The sequence below is a fragment of the Pholcus phalangioides genome, unplaced genomic scaffold (genome assembly GCF_987345545.1).
Source record: "Pholcus phalangioides strain wild (caught in Gottingen) unplaced genomic scaffold, Ppha-v1.0 ptg000017l_1, whole genome shotgun sequence".
Lineage (NCBI taxonomy): Eukaryota > Metazoa > Arthropoda > Arachnida > Araneae > Pholcidae > Pholcus > Pholcus phalangioides.
This window is the reverse complement of record NW_028301610.1, coordinates 39,915,808-39,940,221: the sequence shown is the minus strand read 5'-3', so window position 1 is coordinate 39,940,221 and position 24,414 is coordinate 39,915,808. Positions and strand designations below refer to the sequence as shown.

The window sequence follows — 24,414 nt, the reverse complement described above, 5'->3', positions numbered from 1 at the left end:
TAATTGGTTTTATAAACAACTAGCTATATTACCCGGCGTTGGCCGGGTTTTCTTCAATGAGGCTTTTTGGATCACGTGATATCTCCCTCTTTCTTTGAGGGACATACAAACTGTGTCCAAGTTAACCAATATGGCAACTTCCCGCGCGACTCATGAAATAAACAAATCTAGATTTAAAGAAACGTAGAAGTAAACATTTTTTTCCTTTTTTAAAGGGCGCTAGGTAGTTAGTTCGATTTCCCCCCCCCTCCCTTTTTGAACTTCAAGTTATCCATCTCTGCCTGTTTAAGCTTCCAAAAATGATTAGTTAAAGCTGTGGAATTTCTTCGATGCACTTTACGGGCCCATAATTAATTTTAAAACAACCTATAAACTATATGAATTTATGCAGTTGAATATTGAAACATTAATTTTCATGCATCATTGTATTGTGTTATTTGCTTGAGAAGATATAAATGGAAAGTTAAAATCAATGTTATTGCATGAATATCCAACTCAAAAGTAGGTCCGTCTATTCACTTCGTATTTAATTTTCTGGGCTTCGTATCTCTAAGCGAACTCAATATTTCAAAAATTGAGAATTCAATACACTTTTTTAAAATTATTGATGTAGTGGAAAGCCCCACTAAATTTCCGCATTTCTACAGTAAAATCGACAATTTTAGCACTGATTTCTATGAGGATCACCCTTTTCCTGACTCTCAAAGCGATGCTGATGATGATTATGACGTCTATTCAAAAAGCCTCATTACTGAGAGTATATTGAAAATGTGGCAAACCATTATAAAGGCATAAATATTATACATATATTGACAGCGTTGAAGAAGTGGCAAGCCATTGTAAAGGCATAAACACGTCTGAAACGCATTGCTAGGGATCCACAGTAACCAATGTAAACGTTCGGAAAGTGATTGTTGAGGCCCAAAAACCATTGTTGCCCGACAGTTTTTTGCCCATTTGGGGCACTTGCCCTGCTCTGACGAAATTTTAAAGTAGCCTATCGTTCAAGTTGGGTCCCATTTGGTATATATGCAAAATTTGGTGACGATCGATTTAAAATTGTAGATTTGTATAGAGAACATACATACACACACACAGACACACACACACAGAAAATCAATTTTATATATATAGATGATAATGTTTATATAATAGTATATGTCATGAAATAATTTTCAATCCCATTTTCTTTCTTGATGGTTGTGTGCATTCCACCTCCACCATTGTCAATAGAACTCTATGTATCAACGGTATTCATAATCCAAGCTATAATTTGTACCACCTCCTTGGTCCTTAACACAAAAGCAATCCCCATACCGTTTTTTGTCTTTAGAGAGAGAGTTGTTTGTTAGAAATTAGGGTACCATGTCTAAACTAAGGACCATTTTTCAGTAACTACTAAAGACCAAAATTAAAGAGCGTGGAGAATGTGTAAATTATCAGTGGACAATGTCATCTTGAAAACAGAAATTCATCATCACAGTGAGAATGTATGTTAGTATTTTTGTGTTGAAAATGTTTTTTTTCAAAAAAAAATATTTTTATTCAAGTTAAAATGTTAGCTAGACAAATTATCATTACTGTGGTACAATCAAAATTAAATAAATCTTTATTATAATCGAAATAGGTTGATTGGTTGACATTGGTTGGCCAGAAATTTTAGCGAGGAAGTCAAAATAAAATCCCAGCTATTCATAGAAAGTTAAGAATTGTTTTATTGCTATCAAACTACAGGGGTTGGACAAAATAATGTGAACACCTGTGCAAAAAACAACACTCAAGGGAACCTGTCGTATACGCCCACCCTCTAGTGTGGAAGAGTTCCACTTAGTGGGCGATAATGTACACACATCAGTCTAGTCGTAGCAGTGATAGCGTTCGGATGCGATGTATATTGGGGCGTTAAAACTTCGTTATGGCTAACCTCACAGGGTAGAGGCATGATTGTTGGAGCTCGTCTTGCCAAAGCCACAGTAATGAAAACGGACATCCTTGTTGGTGTCGAAAGAAGTACTGTGTCAATGGTAATGACAGCCTAAAGCAAACGGAAAGACATCTATCAAGCATAACAGTGGCCGAAAGTCGAAGATGGCCAAAAGGGTTTTGAAGCGGATTGTGGCCAGAAAGCACAAGATAACAGCATCCCAGATAACATCTGAGATGAACACACATCTACAGGAAGGTGTATCCACTAAAACTATCCGCAGTGAACTGCATGCAGCAAACATACATGGTAGAGCGACTATTCCAAAATCATTGGTGACACCATGCAATGCCTTGAAACGACGAACATGGTGTCACGAACATAAGAATTGGACACGACAACAATGGTAGAATGTCATCTGGTCAGACGAATCTTCGTTTACATTATTCCAGATTAACGGACGTGTTTACATTTGGAGAACGCTAGCACAAGTTTATGATGATGACTGTTTCCTTTCTACTGTTAAGCATGGAGGGGGATGAGTGATGCTGAGGGGTGTCATGTCTCACCATGGTATCGGCTCACTTGTTGTCCTGGGTGGGTTAAAGCATCGGTTTATGTCAGTATTCTGGCCAACCATTTTCATTCAATGGTGCAATATTAGTTCCCTGATTCTTGACCTGTGTTCCAAGATGTAATTCGCCTGTTCACACTGGTGGAATTGTCGGAGAATGGCTTGATGAACACGATGAACTGCAACACCTCAATTCCCTGATCTTAATATAATTGAACCTTTGTGGGGTATTTTGGAGGCCAAACTGAGCAGTAGGTTTCCACCTCCAAAGACACGTTCTGAATTAGGGACTTTTTTGCAGAAGTGGCGACTACGTATCCCTGTTACTGTGGTGCATGACTTGTATTTTTTCATCCCACAACGGATACAAGCTGTAATTAATGCAAAAGGAGGGCCAACAGCCTATTAATAAAGATTTTGTCTCATTTCACAGGTGTTCATATTATTTTGTCCAACCCCTGTACTTTTATATAGGAGTTTTCAAGATATTTTCAATATTTTTAACATGCTTCTTATAATCTCCGATACTTGAAACTACATTCTGTGGCATGAGGATACAATCTCAATCTTTCTCTTTACTGCAAACTGAAGGCCCCTACTCAAAAATTTGAAAAAGTAGGATGGGTACACCTACCTAGACACATAATCATAGCATAATTGAAAAAAAAATCCCTTTTTTAATTAAAAAAAGTTCATAGCACTATTTGAGTATTCTATAAGATTAACTCAAGCCAAAGCAAAAGGAGAGAAATGACTTGGTAACAAACAATTTTTCACCAAAACAGTGTACTAACAATCAGATAATTTCAGATTAATCCTTTTTTCTTAATTTTCCACAGATAAATTTTTTTTTGTCTCCCTCACAATATATATTACATTCCTTTTTGGAGTCTTCCACAGTCCAGTCTGTCAACTCTCATCGACAATGCATAGCAAATTTTGAAGACATGTAGGTTTTTTAAAAATCATGCACTTTCGAGACCACTTTTAAAAGCACTATAAGACCCAATGTAAATAAATCAAGGTGAACCGGATGGTTTTACTGCATTGTCCATCCCCCCCCCTTTTTAAAGGGATTTGTTCAAGTTTCTGCATGCCCTAAAAATACAGAAGACAATTCAATGCTATTAGATAGCATCAGAATCACCAAACCTAGAATAGGCCTATGTATCCAACCGCTTATTTATACAATGATGATGTTTCACCTATACTCAAAATGTGCACCATAATTTTGAAGGATGAATGTTGGTCCAAGACCATGAAGCAGTAAATACAAAATTATTTTTTACATCCAGACTGAAGTTTTTAATGATTACTCTACTTGTTGAACGCCTCAAACTAAGCAAAAGGAAAATTAATAAACCAAATGGTCCACATACAGCCCTCAATAACCTGAAAAATAATATAATTTCTGCTTAGGCAGAATCATTAATAACACTCTACTACACTGGTGAAATAAATTAAGAGAATTTGCATATTTTATCGAATTTCATGAAAACTGAACTGAACTGAATGTAAAACCACTGCTTCTAGACAAAAATGCAAATCTTGTACGTCAAATACGTAAGAGTACACGTGTGTGTAGGCGGAGCCAGTAGAGAAACAGGCTTTATAAGCACGCGTAAGTTAAGACGCATTTCGTTCGCTAGCACACCTCAGAGAATTTCTTGGTGTTATTTTGCAGCAATCGGTTAATTTCAAATTGTAACAGTAAAAATTAGTAACCACCAACGTTTAGATGATGGAATGAGGTGGCAAATTGTGGGGAGGCTAGAAGCAGGCCAATCTCAAGTCCAGATTTGTAGAGTGTTCAATTTAACGGCCAGCGTCGTGTGTAAGTTATGGAAACAGTTCCAGGATACCGGATCCATCGAGAGAAAGCCTGGGCAAGGTCGTCCAAGAGCCACGACGGCCAGAGAAGATCGCCATTTGTCGATTATAGTGAGGCGTAACAGGAGTGCTACAGCTTCTCAGCTCTCTCGTGACTTGTATGCAGCCACAGGAACCCGTGTATCAAAGGTGACTGTTTCCAAAAGACTTCATGAGAGAGGGTTGTTTGCAAGAAGACCTGCTGTTTGCGTCCCGCTCACTTCTACGGACAGGAGAATCTGTTTATCATGGTGCAGAGAGCATAGAGATTGGAGTATGGATCAATGGGCGACCGTTATCTTCACTGATGAGTCCCGGTTCAGCCTAAGCACCGATTCTCGCCGTACGTTCATATGGAGAGAACCAGGGACCCGCTACCTACCCTCCAATGTCCACGAAATCGACCATTATGGCGGAGGAGGTTTAATGGTCTGGGCAGGCATCATGTTGGGTGGCCGCACACCTCTCCATGTCTTTGAAAGAGGCACTGTGACTGGTGTGAGGTATAAGGATGAGGTCTTGGAGCCCTATGTTCGCCTTTTCAGGGGTGCAGTAGGCCACATAGAGCTCTTCTGTTCGACGATTTTCTAGAGAGTGAGGATATTCGCCGGATGGATTGGCCAGCCAGATCTCCAGACCTTAACCCTATAGAGCATGTCTGGGACGCTCTGGGGAGGGCAATTGCAACTCGCAACCCCCCTCCGGGAACCATCCAGGGAATGAAAACAGCGTTGCTGAACGAGTGGGACCAATTGCCACAGGAAATGATAAACTGCCTTATTTCAAGTATGAAATCACGCTGCGAGACCTGTATATCTGTAAGAGGGAACCATACCTCCTATTAAACCATTTTTTTGTTTATTCTGCAACCGCTGTTTCATACGTTCCGACTCCAACGAGTATTACGCACGATCATGCGTGTGTATTACAATTATTGAATGGTTATTTGTTTTGTATTGTATCAATGTATGTACATATCAAATTTCATTAAAATCGGTACAGTAGTTCTAGAGATAATCGACCAAGTCTGCAAATTCTCTTAATTTCTTCTCCAGTGTACATTTGTAGTATTTGACAATATATCAATGATTCCCACCTCAATTAAAATCAATTACATTAATTTTGTTGATAGGATTTGGTAAAAAAAAATAGGACAAAAACTAGAAAGGACATTTTACCAAAAAATAAGAAAAGTAGGGCAAGTGGGAGCCCTGCAAACAACCACAAATGAACTATAAAATACAGACAGGAAAAGAATCATATTGCAATAAAAGAATTACTTTTTTGCGTATGTATGCATTTGATGTCTTCAGAAGCTTTTCCACTTCAGATGCTAAATCTCTGCTCATCTGCGGTGAACAAATCACTCCTAATGTACATAATGCTAAGCCGGTAACAAACTGGGTTTGGCTGTTGAGATCACTAAAAAATAATTGGATTGAACTCAAGGCAGTTGTTACATGAACATAAATTTTAAAGAGATATTTTCAATTACTTTCAATATCACTGATATGTTTTGATCTTTAAATTCTGACAGTATCCAATATTTAATATGAATACACAAAAAAAAAGTTTTTTTCATACTCAAATATTTACTTTTTCAAGGAATTAGTGATCAATAAATGAACATCTTGTCGCTCATCTAGCAATAACATGGAACCAAGGTAGCCAATCCTTTTGTCAGTAAACCTGGGTGAGGCTATCAGTTTCAAACATTCCAACTATAAGAATACAAGATAAATGCAAATATATAACCACAAAATATAATCAAGCTTATTAACCCTTAAACTTCTCACATCCTCTTTAAGCAATTCGACATAATAATGCAAGTCTTGATGAAAACAATAATTCAAGAGTTGTTCTATACCTACATTTTGGACCAAAGCTCATGAACAGTCAAACCCTGTTTAGGGACCACTCCAGTCAAAATTTTGGTCCCTAACAAAAATTTCAGGTCCAGAAAACAGACCTCAAACTAAAAAATTTTACATGTAAAACTGCATTTTACAAACTTCCAGAATTTAAAATGGGCTTTGCATGATTTCCCTCGCACCCATATTTAAAAAAAAAATTATTCAGAAAAGGCAACTCAGGGAAATTACAGGGTGTGTTACTGCAAGTCACTCGGTTACAATCCTAACAGTAAGTTTAATCCGCAACTGTGCTGTGCCTCTTGAAAAGTATGCATCATGAGCCACCAGAGAATGGGATCTTGAGAGATCTACTTGAAAAAAAAGTGAATGTATACATCTTGGATACACTGGCTTTGAATGGAGGTAGCTGAAAAATAACAATGATTTCCAGCGCACAGCCTACAGAAATGCTTGCTGAAATTGAGGAATTTGATGCTGTTGAAAATTAAATTGTATATCGGTGTCTATATTTGCAGAATTGCTCCTGAAGCCCTTTGAAAGGAAGATGAGGTTAAATATGGGATGAAATATTAGTTAGACATATAGCATTTTAAATGACATGAAAAAAACCTGTTTTAAGATAAGTGTATCTTAATCACATGTGTATCTTATCATCCCGCTAAGGATGAGTGAAAATTAAATATTTTCATATTACAATTTTTAATCCTGTTCCAGAATGAAGAAAATATCTATGTATATTTTCCTCGAAATCATCTGCTATTACCTGTTACAAAAGTAAACAAAAAACACTTTTTTGGATAGCTTGCTAAGTAACATTACCATTTAGGCACCCGCGAAAATGGTCCTTATTCTAGTCATTTATATAGATTTTAATTTGTTTCACCTTGTTTTTGTTTCCGGAATTAATCGGCAAGATCATGTGTCACCGATTGGCCGCCATATTTATTTTGCGTTGTCGGGTTCTGTGATATATTTGTGCACTATTGCTTTTCTCTCTCTCATGAAGATATGTAAATTAGATGCAAGTTCAGTTCCATACCTTCGGCTTTCTGATTGGTTCCGTCAAGAGGCATTATGGGAATGCTCTTGTATAAATACCAGATGCATAATGAGATGCTCGCTACTTCAGACTGATTCCTGCGTTTTCAAAACAGTTACTTATTCAAAGACGTCTCGCCCTGTTGAGACGTACGCCAGGAGATCTGTCAAAATAATGCATTAATTGCAGAAAGGTGTGCTTCGGCACCTCTCGTCTGCAATGTTCCCGTGATGTTCAAAGGTCGTCTCGTCCGGCATGTGGATTGATCGGTAGCCAGACCGGCTGCCTCTTGGCCTCTCTCGACATTCACCACTTGCTGTGACCTATGCAGGGTTGGCCGGTGGTTTCAACGGACATTTCAGAATGCAATACCGTGAGAACTCGGCTCCGGGGTTTTCTTCAATTGTGGTGCATAGACCAACCCTTAAAGGTGATATTGTGGATTATAGACGATCTGGATTAGCACATGAATTTCTGGACAAAGCGGTGAGAGCGTTCTTTTACTGTGTCAAATAATGTTTAGAGAGAAAGCTAACTGTGATAATCCTTTTGTGTTAAAATTTCAATAGTTAACTGAATAAATGTTTATTATTTAATGAATGTCTAATTTCTTTCATTGCTGTCATCCATTCAGCGATCACACTGGTTTTAATTTAATATGAACTGGGAAATGCACGATAATCATTGCAGCTACAGGAAATTATGGAAACACTTTCAATTCAAAGTACTACTTTCAAAGATCACACGATGGCGTGATTATGGCACAATGGTGGGAAGAAAAAGATGAACGAAAGTAGAGGGGAACTCTCTACTCTTTTACAGCAGTGTTTCTTAATGTGTGAATCGCAACTCCTAAGGGAGTTGCCAACTTTTGTCAGAGGCGCCACAACAAACTGGAGATATTATGCGTGTACCCATTTATGCTTCAAAGTTCTTTAATGAATGAAAATATGTACTGAGCTATTCTGGGGAGCCACAGATGAATCATGAATTGGGCAAGGGAGCCGCGAGTGATAAAAATTTGAGAACCACTGTCTTATAGGACACATGAAAAATAAGGTATAAAAGCAAAATTTCACTAATTCAAAATTATACAAAAGAAATTTTTAATATGACACATGAAGTAGATTCTTATCATTGCTTACCTGTCCAAAATGTGCTGGATATCCAAGCATATGAATGTATAATAGCTTGGCAACATTTCGACAACGCCATGTATTATCTTCTTCTCGAAATGTAGAGCGTATATAAGCACATTCTTTATGAACAACGGCTCGCTCATCAGCTGCAGTACGGGCTGAACGAATTTGACGTATCAAATCCCTCAGTCGCATCGGGGTTGGCATACCAGATGCGAGTCTAAATTGAGAAGAAAAAAAAATTAATTCAAATCTGTAGTTATGTTTGATCTAAGAAAAATCAATTTTGCCATTCTGTGATACCAAATGCAGACATGCCAACACTGGCATGAAGCCAATAGGCTAGTGAAATTTTTTACTTTTACCATGGGGTTGTCATCCCTCTACCCCTCCACAACATAACCTTAGTCCAATGGAAAAAAATCATTCCAAAAATTTAACCAGCACTCCCATAGGTTTCTTAACCCTACAACGCATGATTTTTTATTTTGAGCTGATAATTTTTTCCATAATTGATTAAGCCTATAGAAAGTCGGAAAAAAAATATTTAAAAAATCTATTTCGAATTGTACTTCTTATACAGGGTATGAAAGAGGACATACAGAGGATATAAACTTGAATATAAAATAAACGTATTGAGGTATTATTACTTTCCAAATATACATAACTACCTTCTTTGTGATTCAAATTATAGAAAGAAAAAAAATTAGGTTGCAAACTTCAACGCAAAAAAAAGAAATGCAAATAAGTCATTTCGACGCTACAGTGCATAATTTTCTTTTTCAACAGGTTACAGATGATTTACATTTCTTTTTTTAATTGTGGAGTTTTACTGCCATTCATGAATGGCTTTCGAAAGAAAATGAGAAATGGGAATAATGAATGTTTCAAACATGAAGTTTCCAATTGGCAACGAAAAAAGAAACATGTTTAAAGTAGCTGTTGCCAATTGGCAACAGTATGCACTGTTGGGTTGAAACCAAGGGGTTCACAGGCTACATGAGCTCTCTTCCCCAAGCAACTTTGCAAGGTTGCCTAATTCAATTTAACCCTTCCCTGCATACACCTTGCGGGTAGTATATTCAGGGTTGTTTGGTTTAAACCATGGTTTAAACAGAGTGGTTTTTTTTTGAAAAAATCAAATAAAAGTTGCCTAAATATCTTTTTTTTTCCTTGAAAAATATATTGGTTCATTATTAGTCAAAATGTTTCATTTTTACCACATTTTATATCCTTGGGGTACATTCGGATGGTATATCTTTAAATGACATAAGATTTTATAAGTGGTTTTTTTCAAAAAGTCTCATAAAAGTGGCCAGAATATATATATATATATATATATATATATATATTTTTTTTTTTTTTTTTTTTTTTTTCACATGAAGTATCTTAGTTATTTAAAGTTATATATAAAAGCTAAAATTTCTCATTCTTACAACATTTTCTAACCTTTGGCTACATTCTGATGCTCTATATATCTTTAGCAAATTCATGAATGACGATTGCATCACACATCTAAATGTAGTGGTGTATTATCTCACAGGGTTTCTTTTTCCCTTCACAAAGAAGCAGCTACAGTAGTGACACCATCATGCTAGGGGCAGGTGGTCCTATAATCCAATAAAGACACCAGCTGTCCTTAAAGGACAAAGACTAGTGTACTAGTGGTTACATTACCTCACATACATTTTCATTTTCTTTCCCATAAGAAGTAGCACATCTCCTACTGTATATCTCCCAGTCTTAATATTCAATAGTTGTTTTTTTATACTTTCACACACACACTGTTAAGCCCAGTTAATCAAAGTTCTACTGTATAGTAGTAACAGATTTATGAAAAATAATCAGCTTACGGGGTGATTATAATTTAAGATTTGATTCCAAAACTATACAATAAGTACTGATCAGAATGACTTGAAAATTTGCATGGATACTCCTGAAGCAATGGAAGTTTCTTTCGCAAAAGAAAAAAGTGCAAAATGTGCGAGTAGATGATGCTGTACTTGGCCAGCAGTATAAATCTATTTTGTGCAACCACATCATTTCGGCACTTCCACAGCATCAGTGTGTGGATAGAACTTCTATCAAGATGCACATGATGAATTGTAATCTCCAGCACATCCCCTATATATTAGAAGTTCCTCATTCCTCAGGAATATGAACGGGGGAAAGGGGGCGCATTTGGTTTAATAAAGCTGAATTGCAAGCACATCCACATTATGACCATGGCATACTCCGATTCTGTTGTCGAACAAGAATTTTTGTGCTTTCAACCTCATAGCCAGAACACGTGGTGGACAACATATTTAACATTTCTTAAGTAAGTTGTTATTTGTTCAATCACTTCGTTTTTTGTGATGTTTCCATGAATTATGAAATCGTGAAATGCTATAATTAAGGTATCATTCTGCCATGACTGGCTATCGTTTCCATTCTAAGAGCAAATTTCCCACATGTTGGATGGTGTGTCATTAATTTTACATTTTTAAGTATTTTTTCCCCCTTTATCCAATAAAATTGAATTTTTTCAGGAATATTCATGTCAATTTTCAAGTCATTCTGACAATTGTTCTTTTTTTTACAGTGTTTTGAAATCAGAACCTTAGTTATAATCACCCTGTATATCGTAAATCATTGTTAATTAATCTGCATTATTTATGCTTCATTAAATACATTATATTCACCTAATTTTTATTACTTTTTGCAAAATAGCTTCCTAATTAAGTATACTGAAAGTAACTGGAGAAAAACCTTTATATATTATATGATTAATAATAACATTAAAAGAATTTTCAAACAGACAATAATGCATTGAGTTAAGCAAAAAATAATTAAATTTGAAAAGTTGGTTTTTGTTAAAATGTAATAAATATTTATTGATTAATTAGCATGGGAATAGTGTTAATTACATTAATAAACATTTTATTTTAGTTAATTATTGGAAGTTTGAATGATTTTTCAGAAATTTCATTGTTTTTAATGTTAATACCATTCCATTTAAAACAAAAAACCGGTTTAAACCTAAAAAACCTGGTTTAAACCAAAAAAACCCGGTTTTTTGGTTTTTTAAAAAAAAACCCCGTTTTTTTTACCAACCCTGGTATATATGGATTTTAGGAAACCTCTTTTCTTCATATCACAGCTCCTACAGAACCTACAATTGAACACTCTCTGAAACAAGCTGTGCGAGTGTGCATGTTGAAAATATGTTCTGCCTTCAGACGAAACAATTAAAATGAAAAGAAAAAGAATAGGCAGTGTTCTCAACACTAATTTAACTTACTATATACATGTTTGACGTTTTCAAGAAAACTACAGCAGTGCACTGCCATATATATTGTAATCCACATCCTTAACTTGACCCGGTCTCGTCAGATGCTGCCTGATTTATCCAAGCGTGCTTACGTTGCCTACAAGGGTGTTGCTGTTCAACACCCTTGCCTCAACGTTGCCTACAATTTATGTTGTCTACAAGGGTAACGTAATTCAACGTGTGAGGCTTTGCCTCAAATTCCAGGCAAACCGTTGATCCGAGAGGCATACTTTGAATTAGAAAAATTATCCAAATAACGTGTAGATTTAAGATACATCATTTTTATATTGCAAGGGACTGTATAGTTATTAAAATGAAAAAAAGTAACTTTTTTGTAACTTAACTTTTTGTAACTTCACCCTATTCTAAAAAACCGAATTAGCTGTTGCCTTGTCTCTTTTGAGAACAAAAAAATTCTGTGTTCATAAGTGCACTAATATTTGTTGAGAAATTGAATTCAAAAATCGCTGAGAATGAGGGAAAGAACAGCACAAACTAACAGAAAAGTTTATTAGGCTGTTCTTTCCCACTCTTTTTCAATGATTTTTTTCAAATTCAAATATCTACTGCATTTAGAGACATGGAATTTTTTTTGTTGGAATCAGAAGAGACAGTACAAAATTTTTCTAATTGGGTTTTTAGGACAGGGTGACCAAATGAAAAGTTGATTTTTTTTCATTTTAATAACTATACAACCCATTGCAATATAACTAGTATATCGTCAGAGTTAGCAGGTTTTTGACATATGATAGTTTTTGACGGTTTAAACCATTTTGTCAAAAACCTAAAACATTGCTTTACAATATAAAAATTCCCAATGAAAATACACACATTGATTGCATGAAATGTTTAAAGTGATTATGCTATACATAGTGACTATGCCGTACTCGGCATGGAGCTTTGCCGGACAGAACATTAACCTTAAAAAATTAAAACTGTTCTGAAGAAAAATTGAGAAGGGAGAAAATTACTATTTTTTTGGATTGCAATATGCATGGTTCTGGAAAGCTACTTCTGTTGGTCATGGCAAAATATCAAACACCACGCTGTTTCAAGCATGTAAAAACTTTACCGGTGACCTACACATTTAGCAGAAAAGGTTAGATCATCCAAGAAATTTTCATCTTTGATTTCAAAATCTAACCAATAAGGTTATTGGTTACATTCTAGATGCAACCGTTGACCTTATTGGCTGCATTTTTCAAGTTTTATAATAGGACTTTTATCAAACTTTCATAGTGTAATACCGGCCTTAAAAAAGAACTTGATGATCATTCATCAATTCAGTGTATTATGTATAAATTTACACTTTATTAAATTTCAAACTAATGCAAATAGAATGTCGAAGATTCTTTTACTGTCATACTTATCGGTCAATATGAAATTTGGTTGTGAAAAATTTTGTCAGAACCTTGAGTTTCACGTTAATGAGGTTGGACTGTATATTTGAAATATACCTTTTTCATTCCATTTGGGATAGCGAAGGACTATGCGTACAATGTAAATCATACATGCTCAACCCATGGCCCTGTGATGTTATATAAACCAAATTTTGTAAAAAATTAACTAAGTGGCACATTTCCACACAGATTACTCGAGTGACCTGTGGCATATTTCCGGAATGGCATGTTCTAGAAGACTTAAGTGGCCAGCAGCACATTTTCAGATCACTTAGTGTCTCACGCCACATGACAAGATGACTTAATTGACAGCGCTCTCTCAAAGGCTGAATACCCTTGATGTAAATCATAGAAACAAATAGTATTTCTCTTCCTTGGTTTATTGCTCTTGAAGCTAAAGGAGGAGGGAAGCACCATCATCTGCACTAAATTCAGGGAAAAACTTCTTGAAAAAAGATGCACCATTTTACTCAGGGTTTGGTTATTTCCACTGTGCCAAGCAGGGGGGGGGGGGACTCGGGGGTTTGCCCCCACCCCCCAAAATGTGAGAAAATTTCCGAAAAAAGGGGAAAAGATAGCCAAATCTATTGTTCTATCACTTTCGTCCCCCCCCCCGAACGAAATTTCTGGCTACGCCCAGGCCCGTCATTTGGGGGCCCCCTGGCTTTTGAAAATACACTAAAAATGATATATATATACATACATTGAGCATATGTCTTTGCCCTCCCCCGGAAAAAGTTGAAATGACGGCCCTGGCTACGCCACTGATGCTAAGTATGATGCTGATCAGTTAAATTTAAAACCGTGGAAAAGGTTGAAGTGAGAAGACTGTTCTGTAGGAAATTTGATGAACTGAGAGAGCTAGCTAGTTAGCAATCAAATATTCCTGTGATTTTATAATCTTAATCTTAGGTTAATATGTTAATACACACTTCCTAATACAATGATACCTCTGCTTACAAATTTTTTTGGACAACAATTTTTTGATAATTTGCTGCCTCGGTTAACGAATGATTATGGAACAAATTATCTTCATTATATCAAGGTATCACTGTACATGGTTTACCTGTGTCACCAAAACAGCAATTTAATAGCAACATCATCCTTTCTGGTGCATTTTCAAATATTTTATTGGGTGTTCCCATTGATAGTGATAGCAAATAGTGTCAATCTGGTATGGCAATAAAAAAGACAGCTGCCAAACAGGTATATATTTGAAATTTACCAATTACACAATGTCCAGAAAGAAAAGTAGTGGATAAAACCATCGCTCTAGAAGTTTGCAGAGGTCACTTTGAATATTCGTTGTGGAATAACTATACAGTAGTCTCGATAATTTGAGGTGAACAGGACCGAAGCAAGCTCTGATTACTGAAAACTCAGATTATCAAAAAAAAAACCCAATAGAAATCAGTTTTTTTGGGGGGGGGGGGGGTGTATGTAGTAGTACTTACTCTTTACTATTGTCTGTTTTGTTCTTTATTTAATGGCTTAGTTCAGTGGTTCTTTAACGTTTTTCACCCGCTGCTCCCCACAATAGTCTAAAAAAGAATCGCTTCAACACACTCAAACAGGCAGAAATCACTACACCACAGATCTTCAATGCATTGCTGTGATGCTCATGACCCCAAAGCATAATGTTTTGCATTGTTTTGCAATGAGCCCTCGGCTGAGTGTAAATGTTCTGCGGTAAAAATCGTTGTTTCTTATACTTTTTCTTAAAATTTTTCCAGAAATCTGCAACGTACCTCGCAGATGTTGCCATATTCTGCTTTGGGGCCCTGACAGAGGTTGGCGACGCCCTTAGGAGACACGACGCAACTTTGAGAACGACTGACTCAGTTAATTAAAATTAGGACTGCCAAGACCGATGGCCCATTCATAAGGGAGGCTACCATGGGCATTCATAGCCCTGGGACACAATATGAATGTTATTTTTTGACGCCATAAATTTACTATAGAAAGGCCTGTGGAAAATTCTGCATGGGAGGGTGTCTACCGAAGACCCCCACTTACGGATCAAAGACCCCTAAAACTGAAATTACATTTGTTGGAAGAATCAAACAAAATATATATGTAAAGCATTTTGAGAATAAATTATGAAAAATTCTAGCACCTCAGAATTTTGAGACTCAAATTATTGAGAGACTACTGTAGTATAATCTCTTTTCTTTGGAAACTTTTTTTAGCCTGTTGGAGCTTTTCTTTCTGGTCACAGCTGTTTTACTTCCACTGGCATTTCTTTCTTTTATCGGCTATTATTATTTTCTTCACCTTGTAAGTTTGCTATTTTATTTTTTTACCACTGTTCTGTTTTCTCATCATCTTAAGAAGCCACACCTAGAGGTAGATAGTAACAATAACCTTTTGTGTTGAAAAGTGCAGCATTTGAATCCCTTAGAATTTTGAAGCTTATTTTCTTTATCTCGTTATAACGTTTATACAGTACACAGGAGTGGGAAGTGACAAAGTCCATTTTGGAGCAGCGAAATTCAGGATTCTGAGCAGTTTTGGAGCAGCAAAATACAGAATTCGGAGCAGATATTTATAAATTGGAGCAGAGAAATTAACAAGAATATTTTCATTAACCCTCACTCCTTTTCAAAATAAAACAACTGCACTGTCTTTTGTTATCAAACATCTTTTCATCAGCTTGTTTTTTCTTTTTGGTGTTTCAGGCTTTTGACACCTTGTTTGAAAGAGTGGCTGTTATAAAATTTTTCACACCAGTCTAAGATGATTTTTGCTTACCGAGGGCACTATATTGGCTGTCTGGAACTGCAGCACTTCGAATGACCTAAAAATTTTATATAAGTTTTCAATTTTTTCATACTCGGACAGAAATTGTTGCAAAATGGGAGAGAATTTAGGAAGAATCAACACAACGTTTGACAATTAAGCACTCATTATTTGGCGATATTGGCGATTTAACGCTCGTTATTCGGCAAAGTTTCTAAATTAGCATTCGTAATTCGGCGGAAATGCACTTTTTACTCCCGTAATGAAAATTTTTTTCACGAAACATTGGGATTTGACGCAATGAAGATCGACTACAGTAATTTCTGCTGCTTCCAGTGGTGACTTTTTTTAAACAGCAACTGTGTGAAAGCTGAAAGACCATTACAAACCATCTTCAGTTGCACGATCACGGATATTATCAGGGTTTCGCGATGGAAAGGCTGATAGTTTAAATAAGGCATACAGTGGAATAAAACACGCTCTTAGAAAGAATCGTTTCGCGGCAAGCAGGAACAAAAATTTTTTAGTGTCCTTTCCGGGCATACTGAAACAAAATTCGCTATTTAGAGCAGAAAAATGCAAAAATACACTATTGGCGCAAGATGTTAATTTTGGCGCCGTGTGGTGTAATTGGCGCAGAGTTCCCACCCCTGAGTACATTACTATTGTTTTGCTTGTCAAATCTCTTGTTTTGGAACTCGTTTTCTCTCAGGTTGTACACCTCATATTTCTATTTTTATTACTTTTTACCTTGTGTTTTAAGGATTCCAGTTTTAATCCCACAATCATATTTTTATTAAACCCAGACAATTCTAGTACTATTTTATGGCCAGGACCATTGTATTATTACTATTACACCAGGGTGGGACAAATCCTAGGAACCAGGTCACCATGATGACTAAAAAATTGGGATTGGTGCCTAAAATTTTCTATATGTGGTTACTAAATTGGAGTCAAGACAAAATTTTTGGAATTCATATCAGCATATCTATCAACATGGAAGGAGACTTCTATGTCCTGGAAAAGTTTAAAGAAATATTATTTTCAACATGTTTTTCTTTGAAAAAAAAATTTTTTTGGCTCCTGAAAATTTTTTCTGGCGCCTAGATTTTTTTGCGATTCGTCAAGCCCAATGTTATACTATTAACAATTATTTTAATGTATTGTCTGAGGCTTTTCATGGGTGGCATTCAATGACTTGCGAGCTGTTTCCGGGCTACATATTAGGCTATGGTCAAGAACATTTTCTTCCTAGCATTTCACCCACATCTGTGGCAGGCATCTTCTAAGGTTAAACGGACGTAGGTCTCCATACATCAAGTGTAATCAGTGTTCTCTATATGCACTTCTGAAGCTTGATCGGCAGCAGAAACACCTGGCTTGTGGGGATATGTTGTGCTCTGATTCATGCGTGTGGTGTAGAGTTTAAGCTGGATAAAAAATTCCTTTCACAAAAAAGTGAAAATGGGAAGAAAAGCTTTAGCAAAATGCTACAATGCTAAGGGGCCATTCAAGTATTACATCAGCAGATTTTTAGCCATTTTTGACCCCCTCTCCCCTTGTCAGCAAAATTTCATCAGCAGCTTAGAATATTTCATATCTCCAAAAAGGGTGGCTGATGACGTAAGCAACCTTCAAATCCCTCCCCCTCGATGCTGACGTAATACTTGGATGACCCCTAATATAATGATTGATGGTTGGATGTCTACTCGTTGCGTACCTCCTGTACGCATTTTTGCGAAAGTGGCTACTACTTTTTTTTGCATTCTAAGATTTTCTTTCGCATTTTGCAATAAATGCGACTGTAACTTAAACCCAGGTGTGGTGTCTAGTGGAGATTGGTTGTCGAGGTCATTTCCTCTCTAGCTCTTGTTAGGGGCACATCTTGGCTCTCTGTGCCGATGAAGTAACGGGACCCAAGTGGGATGCATCTTCGTCTCCTCCTTTTGATTTATGTCATAGTGCTTAAATATTTCAACGGCTTCTCTATTAAAACGAGCATGGCAGTGCACCTCAGACAATATTACTTTGGTGTTTTAAAATTTAATTTTGTGACTGGTTTCCCACATACCTGCTGCAATGGCTGAACTTTCCCTTTTTAAAAAAGCAGCAGCTTCTCTGGTGTTCCTTTATTCTTGCTGTTCCTATGTATACTTTTTCACACGAGCATGGAACCATGTATAAACATCTGTCATGCAAAACAGATCTCTCGGATGTGCTGCGAGATGCACAATGAGAATTTTTTATTTTAACAAAATAATTTAATCGCCAGAATTGGTTAGGAATTTTTCTTTTTTGCAAGAAACACGTCTGAAAGCATAACTCTTATTCACTCTTGGCAATTTCTCATCATGTTTTCAGACGTTTTCTTGCCGTAGAAAAATCACCAAAAAGGGATATATTCCATATAGTGTTTTATTTTGTTTTTAGAACATCCTGTAAAAAAAAAAATTACATTTGGCCTCAGATGTTAGTACACCCGGTCTCTAGCTGTCAATAGTTTATAGGCCTACTGTTAATTAGTTTGGAATTTTTCTCTCTTTTGGTGAAAATCCCAGGAATATTTATATAGAACATTCATAATTTTTTAGTGAAAAATCACTCAAAAACGACTTACTTTTTGGGTCAGCTTGATCCTCTAAGTTCCTTTTTGCGATGTCACAGCAGTTTTAGCGCACACACAAAACACTTTTTTTACCGGAACCTCCACTTATTGAATTCAGAATAAAAAATTAGACACCCACCTCCCAACTGAATTCAACATTTAGAAGACCAAAGTATTTGTTTCTTCTCCCCCCAACAAAATATAAACAGCAGTCCATTAACGATTCTGACATATATTTAAAACAGGAAATTGAAATTTTTTAGTAATCAGAACTCATTTACTACAATTTATACTGAACTATCATAAATGAACTACAATTAACCATAAAGCAGAATGTTTTGCAGTGTTTGGCAACGAGTTCTCAGCGGACTGAAACCTTCCAAGGTACAAGTTCCAACACAAGTGTTTTCAACTTCTTCTCTCAAAAATTTCTACCCGAGATTGCTCTACAGCAGCATTTAAATTGTTCTGCGACACGTCACACAGTTTTCAGCACATTCCGCTTTGGGGATAATTAAATTTGATATAAATTCTGATGATAAATACAGGTTTGATTGACAAGCATACAACAGCTAATAAGCTACTATCAACACTCCTCAGAACTTTCAGCGGAACTTACTAGTTCCAGATCTTAAAATATCAAAACCAAGGCAGCATTATGACTTCAAAGTAAATATCGCTCCACTCAGTATAATACAGTCAAACGATAATGGATCGATATAGAATATAAAACACTAGTTACTAAAACTCATCGATCTTAGCAATGACTCAATCACTATTTTATCGTTATTTCACCATAAATGATCACTTCATGCTCTTATGATAGCGATTTCTCATCGATATAGGAATATGATTCATAATCACAAATAAGCAACCTATACACACAATATAAAATGATCATATTGGTAGCATTCAGTACTGAGCACCTGGTGTATCAAATAACGCCAACGGATCAATTTCATGGGTACTACTACTGAACATGAGTCATTCTCTGGTAAATAAACAATTACATAGTCTAAGGACTTAGCCAACACCATTATTTTTTTTACAAGATCTTTTACCCATCGTTTTTTTGGAAAATAACAGCTAGGGAAAGTTATGGAATAAAAATAATCGGATTTTTAATCGTGAACAGTTAGGGTATTGGGCAATATCTTACATTCCGGGAACCCTAGATGGTGGAATATCATCTTCTTCAGTACAGAAAGTGTAACATCCATCTCTCAAATGATCAGTCCGTGGGTGTTTTTTCTTGGGCATGGCTGTACTATTGCAATTTCAACAAATACTTATAAATAATGAAATATTTTCTCAATCAATCAATGCATCCACTAATTAACCAATAACGGCGCCAATAAATCAAGAAATGGCGTTGATGACCATCATATTAAGTTGCCACTAATTTCTAGACGATTATGTAATATGACAGCAGGTATTGTTGCGGACAGGTCACCAATCAAAAATCGCATGCTGACCGTTGCCGAAAACACAAGTATCATCAGGCAGACGACAAACGATGATAGGTACATAATTATTAGGCCACGCCCATTTTATAAGAATGCTTCCCGTAATTTTTTAGGACATTACCGAAACCGAAACATTTTTATTATAAAATAAAATTATTTATTAAAAACTCACTTTGCTATGGCAGCTTGAATATCCATTGCGTAAGGGTTGCCAACTTATTTCAGTAGTATAACACGTGTCAGGAAAATAGAAGTAAATTTGTTTTTTTTTTCCCACTCAGGTGAATTTGTTTACAGGTAGATATTGTTCTGAAAAATTTATTTTTACCCAGATTTTTAATTTTTTTGAGAATATAAAAGGTATAGAGAAATAAATTGAGTGCAAATCTTATTAATGGTGCTCTATCTCAAGCGAATGAGAGCGAAACGAAACTTCTAACAATAGCATAGTCTGAAGCTAAATCACTCTACATTTCTAAAGATCCCAATAAACTACTAGTACTAATGTAGATATTACTCTTACATAAGAAATACCGTGTGGTCCAGCTCTAGCATGGTAAAGGAGGAGATTTCTCCACGCCGGCCAGAGCCGGTTTCATGCAGGTGCCAAAGGTACCTAAAAAATATACCGGGCCGCAAAAATAAAAAAAAACGACATATTCGTCTTACGAGGAAAACAAACATACAGATACCTGTAGAAAGCCGCAAAATTGTTTTTCCGCACCGGGCCACACGGTACCTAAACCCCGCCCTCACTTGGGTCCCGTTCAACAGCTTCGAATCACAGCTGGGCATGAATGTTTTTGTCCAACCCTGTGGAATCGGCTCTAATTGGCAGCAGAAGATAACCAAATTTTGTGCTAATCGTAGGAAAATAAAAGAAATCGTGTGGATTTTTTTTTGATGCAAGTCATTATTCTGAAAGTAAAAATCTTATCGTACCATAATCATCTGGAAGCCACATCCATTAGTCTGAGAAGTTGATTTCAGCAAAGTTTTTTATTTTTATTTTGAGGACTGATTTGGTCTAAAAAAAATATTCTACACCCAACAACCAAAGCTGCATTAAGAGTTCGTTTCAAGCGGCTTTGCCCAACAACTATGTCTGGTTTTTAAATCATGAAAGATTTCGTTTTTTAACTTTTCTAGCTCGAGATGTCATATTGAATCACAAAAATTTTAATGCTTTCAATTTGAACTATCTCTCTTCTGCTTGCTTACATCTTTTCAGGCATTGTACGAGCATTCAGTTAGTTCTGAAGAGAAAAGAACATCCCGACATTGGCGTATACAAAGAGTCTTAAGCTGAGATACTGTGTATTTTATTTATTTATTTTGTATTCATATCCACGTATAGAGAGAAATAACATCCCCATTAAGAAGGGGTAACAAAAAGAATCCCCAGCCTTTTCCCCTGATCTCATTGTTTGTGGTTATCCTATCTGAGAAAATAAAATACTAGTTTCCCTACACCAAAAGTGAAAGTAGTGAAGTAATACAACAGCTTATAAAATATTTCATAACACAAAAGACCTCCTTGCGCTGTGGAAAAAAAGACTTCACCCTGCTAAGAAATTTCATTCCAAGGAAAATATTACTTCGCCCCATCCAAGATACGACTACAGAAAAGGTCTCTCTCTGTCTATTTTTTATGTTTATTCATTAAGATAATTTTTATGTAATATAATTCACCAATAAATCCTGCTAAAGAGAACGAATATTTTTTTGAAGCTACAAAATTTTCCAAAAAAAGTCAAATTACATAACAAGAACACATGCAAATTCTGATATGAAATCGAAACCAAAACTAATCCTGTCACATACAGTGTGTTTACTAGATTCCCTGACGTTTAGGTACTAAAACTGGTCAAACTATAAAAAATAGGCTTTTAAAATAGGCGCTAAAAAGGCATTTACAATTAATGAAAGAAAGGTAAAATAACTAAAAGATATGATATATTAAGAGTCCGAAAATTGGCTGTACTTACTCCATCTGCCGGTTCAATTATAGCTTATAATAATTCAGCAAATCACTCAAGAAACACACCTGCGCAGACTCAGAGGTGGAACCGGGGGGGGGGGGGGAATGGGGGGCAGTTGTTTCGGACCACAATCCTGAGGGGGGTGGCAAGAACACGCCGGTGTAAAATCATCGACTTTTGCAGTTAAAGTAAAGTTGCCTATCGGCGGCAGAGCCTGTGCTTTGTTCAGTTCAAAAGGAAGTAAAAGTGAATAGAGTGGAAAAATTACTTTTGCTGCCTTACATCTCGAAAATATCTTAGGGTATTTATGTGTTTTCAGAATCGGAAATAGACATGCACTATGCGTGCGTGTTTCCGGTTCTGGAAACCCGCGTCGTTTCTGATTGGTTAAAAACCTGAATTTCAACTTTTTAGTTTTCAGGTTTCAAACGACTAATGGGAAAAATTTCTTTGTGTTTCCGATTCCAGCAATCGCTAGCGATCAAACCATAGTCGGAATGGAGAAACGCTCTGCTGATTTGTATAGCGTGTCGCCGCTATGCGCGAACTGTCACACGAGGAGAAAAAAAATGTGCTCACGAGAAAACCCATGCACTTTAGCTTCCCCCGATCACTGGCCAGTCTCCCGACTTGCCAGCCTTTCCTATCAGTTCAATCAGGGGCAGCTCGGTGGACAGGGTGTGCTCCAGAAGAGCGTCTAATCCGAAGTGAAAAGGCAGAAACAAAAGTTTTTATAATTGGAGAGGTCGGGGGGGGGCCGAAAATAGGTCCCGCTCGGGTAGAGATTTTGTCTCGAGCCACTCCTGAATGCAACGTATGTGTGTGTCGAAAATTGTAACAAACCGTATATACACAACTGAACATCTTTTCGGAGTTTCATGGATCTTGTTCCAGATACTATGAGGCCTTGGTAAGGTGCGGCCACAACGGGACTCTAAAAAGACATCTTTCCCTTTCAAGAAACTAATGAGGAACGTATGTTGGAAATTCAATTTGATTTTTTTTAAACAGCTTTGCAAACCATATTCCACAATCATGACCTCCCCCTCCCCCAATTCTGTTTTTTAAACTAAGAAAAAAGTTTGAGGTGCAAAATATGTATTGCTTTATTCCATTGGTATCGTTGTCCGTAAGATATGCTTCACAGCATTGTTTTGCACCTTGGTAAGGTACTAGGTATAACAGCGATGATATGTCTCACCAAATAGATTTATTAATTAAATAGTGTGCCAGTTTATTAAAACATGCAATTTTTCTACTATGTTATACATTATTTGGGAATACAAATCATAGTGCGAACTTAATCGAGCTGCCTGTAACTGTAAGGTAAGCTTATATATTAATTACGATTTGAGGCACAGTGGAAAACATTTGGAAAACATTTGGATTGGCGAAGCGAAACAAGAAAAAAAGAAGTTACGGAACTAAAAATTCTTAGGAAATGGAAAGATAACATCTGAAAGAGAGAAATGCGAGATTTTCCAGGAGAAGATTTAGTGGTCTTTTGTTGCCATTAAAAGATGTAGGAAGAACAGGTGGAAGTTACGATTAGCTGAGCAAATTCGAAATAATAGAACCATAGATCGAACTCCTTTTTCAGAACAGTTCGCTCTGTACAAGTCTCACAAACACCAATCGTTTCGGTAAGTTTGATAAATTTCGCAACATTTATCACTTTTACCGGCGATTATGCATAATCCTTTTAGACCATGTATGCACAAACGTGCGGGTTTGCTTCTTTTCACTTTAGATATTCTTTTTTTATCCTCAGGGATTTTCAGCCCAAACTTGTGCGTTATCGCTGAAATTAAAGCCGAAGTCCCTAAGGGTGAAAAAAATCTACAGAAGAAAAAAAAACAACTCCTTCCCAGTGCCGTCTTAACGCATGGGCCCACCCGGGCGCGGCCCAGAAGCCCAGTATCTTTTGGTCGTCAGACTTGAAGAGGCGACGTTTTGCCACGTTGGTTTGTTTTTTTCCTGCGGATTCCTGCAAGTCCATTTTTGGTCATATGTCGGGATCTTCTAGTTGAGCTTTTCGGGGGTTCTCGTAGCTCCAAGGATCGTCATTTGAGACTTGAGATGCTATCTGTCTCACTAGAGGTTTCCCCGACTCGTACTTCTCCTCTGACATGAGGCAATGACGACAGTTTTGTGGACATGGTCTTCTCGATAGAGCGTCGTGCAAGGAGGAGTGATAAGTGCGAAGGAGAAATTTTCGACCGTAGAGATAGTGATGGAAATGCTCGACGGCTTTGACGATTGCAAGCAACTCTTTCCTCGTGACGCAATAAGTCCCAAGAAGCTCCGAAGCTCGTGCACATTTTCTGGTCGCTTTCAGTCTTCTACGGCTTTGGTCTTCTCCCCAAGTAGCACAAAGATATAGATCTATATCGTAAAATTTCAGTTTCCAATATAGATCTATATCAGGTCACGATATCGTTCTGGCTAAAAAAGGCATAGTCAGAGATAAATAGATCTATATCGTGAATA

General features: G+C 36.7%; 1 protein-coding gene across 2 annotated transcripts in view; it reads right to left on the bottom strand.

Moving 5' to 3' along the window:
* The window catches only part of AP-1gamma (adaptor protein complex 1, gamma subunit), an 84,650-nt gene extending 64,469 nt beyond the window's left edge, over positions 1 to 20,181 (bottom strand). Inside the window, exons 1-4 of one of the 2 annotated variants that reach the window (XM_089247139.1) lie at positions 20,115 to 20,181; positions 8,426 to 8,639; positions 5,964 to 6,088; positions 5,648 to 5,789 (exon numbers count right to left, since the gene is read on the bottom strand). In XM_089247139.1, coding sequence (XP_089103265.1) covers positions 5,648 to 5,789; positions 5,964 to 6,088; positions 8,426 to 8,639; positions 20,115 to 20,140 — 507 coding nt within the window. In that variant the 5' untranslated portion in view covers positions 20,141 to 20,181. Of the gene's footprint in view, positions 1 to 5,647; positions 5,790 to 5,963; positions 6,089 to 8,425; positions 8,640 to 18,488; positions 19,877 to 20,114 lie in introns of those variants that run through there. The other variant, XM_089247140.1, reaches the window with a different exon arrangement.
* Positions 20,182 to 24,414: the final 4,233 nt, after the last annotated feature.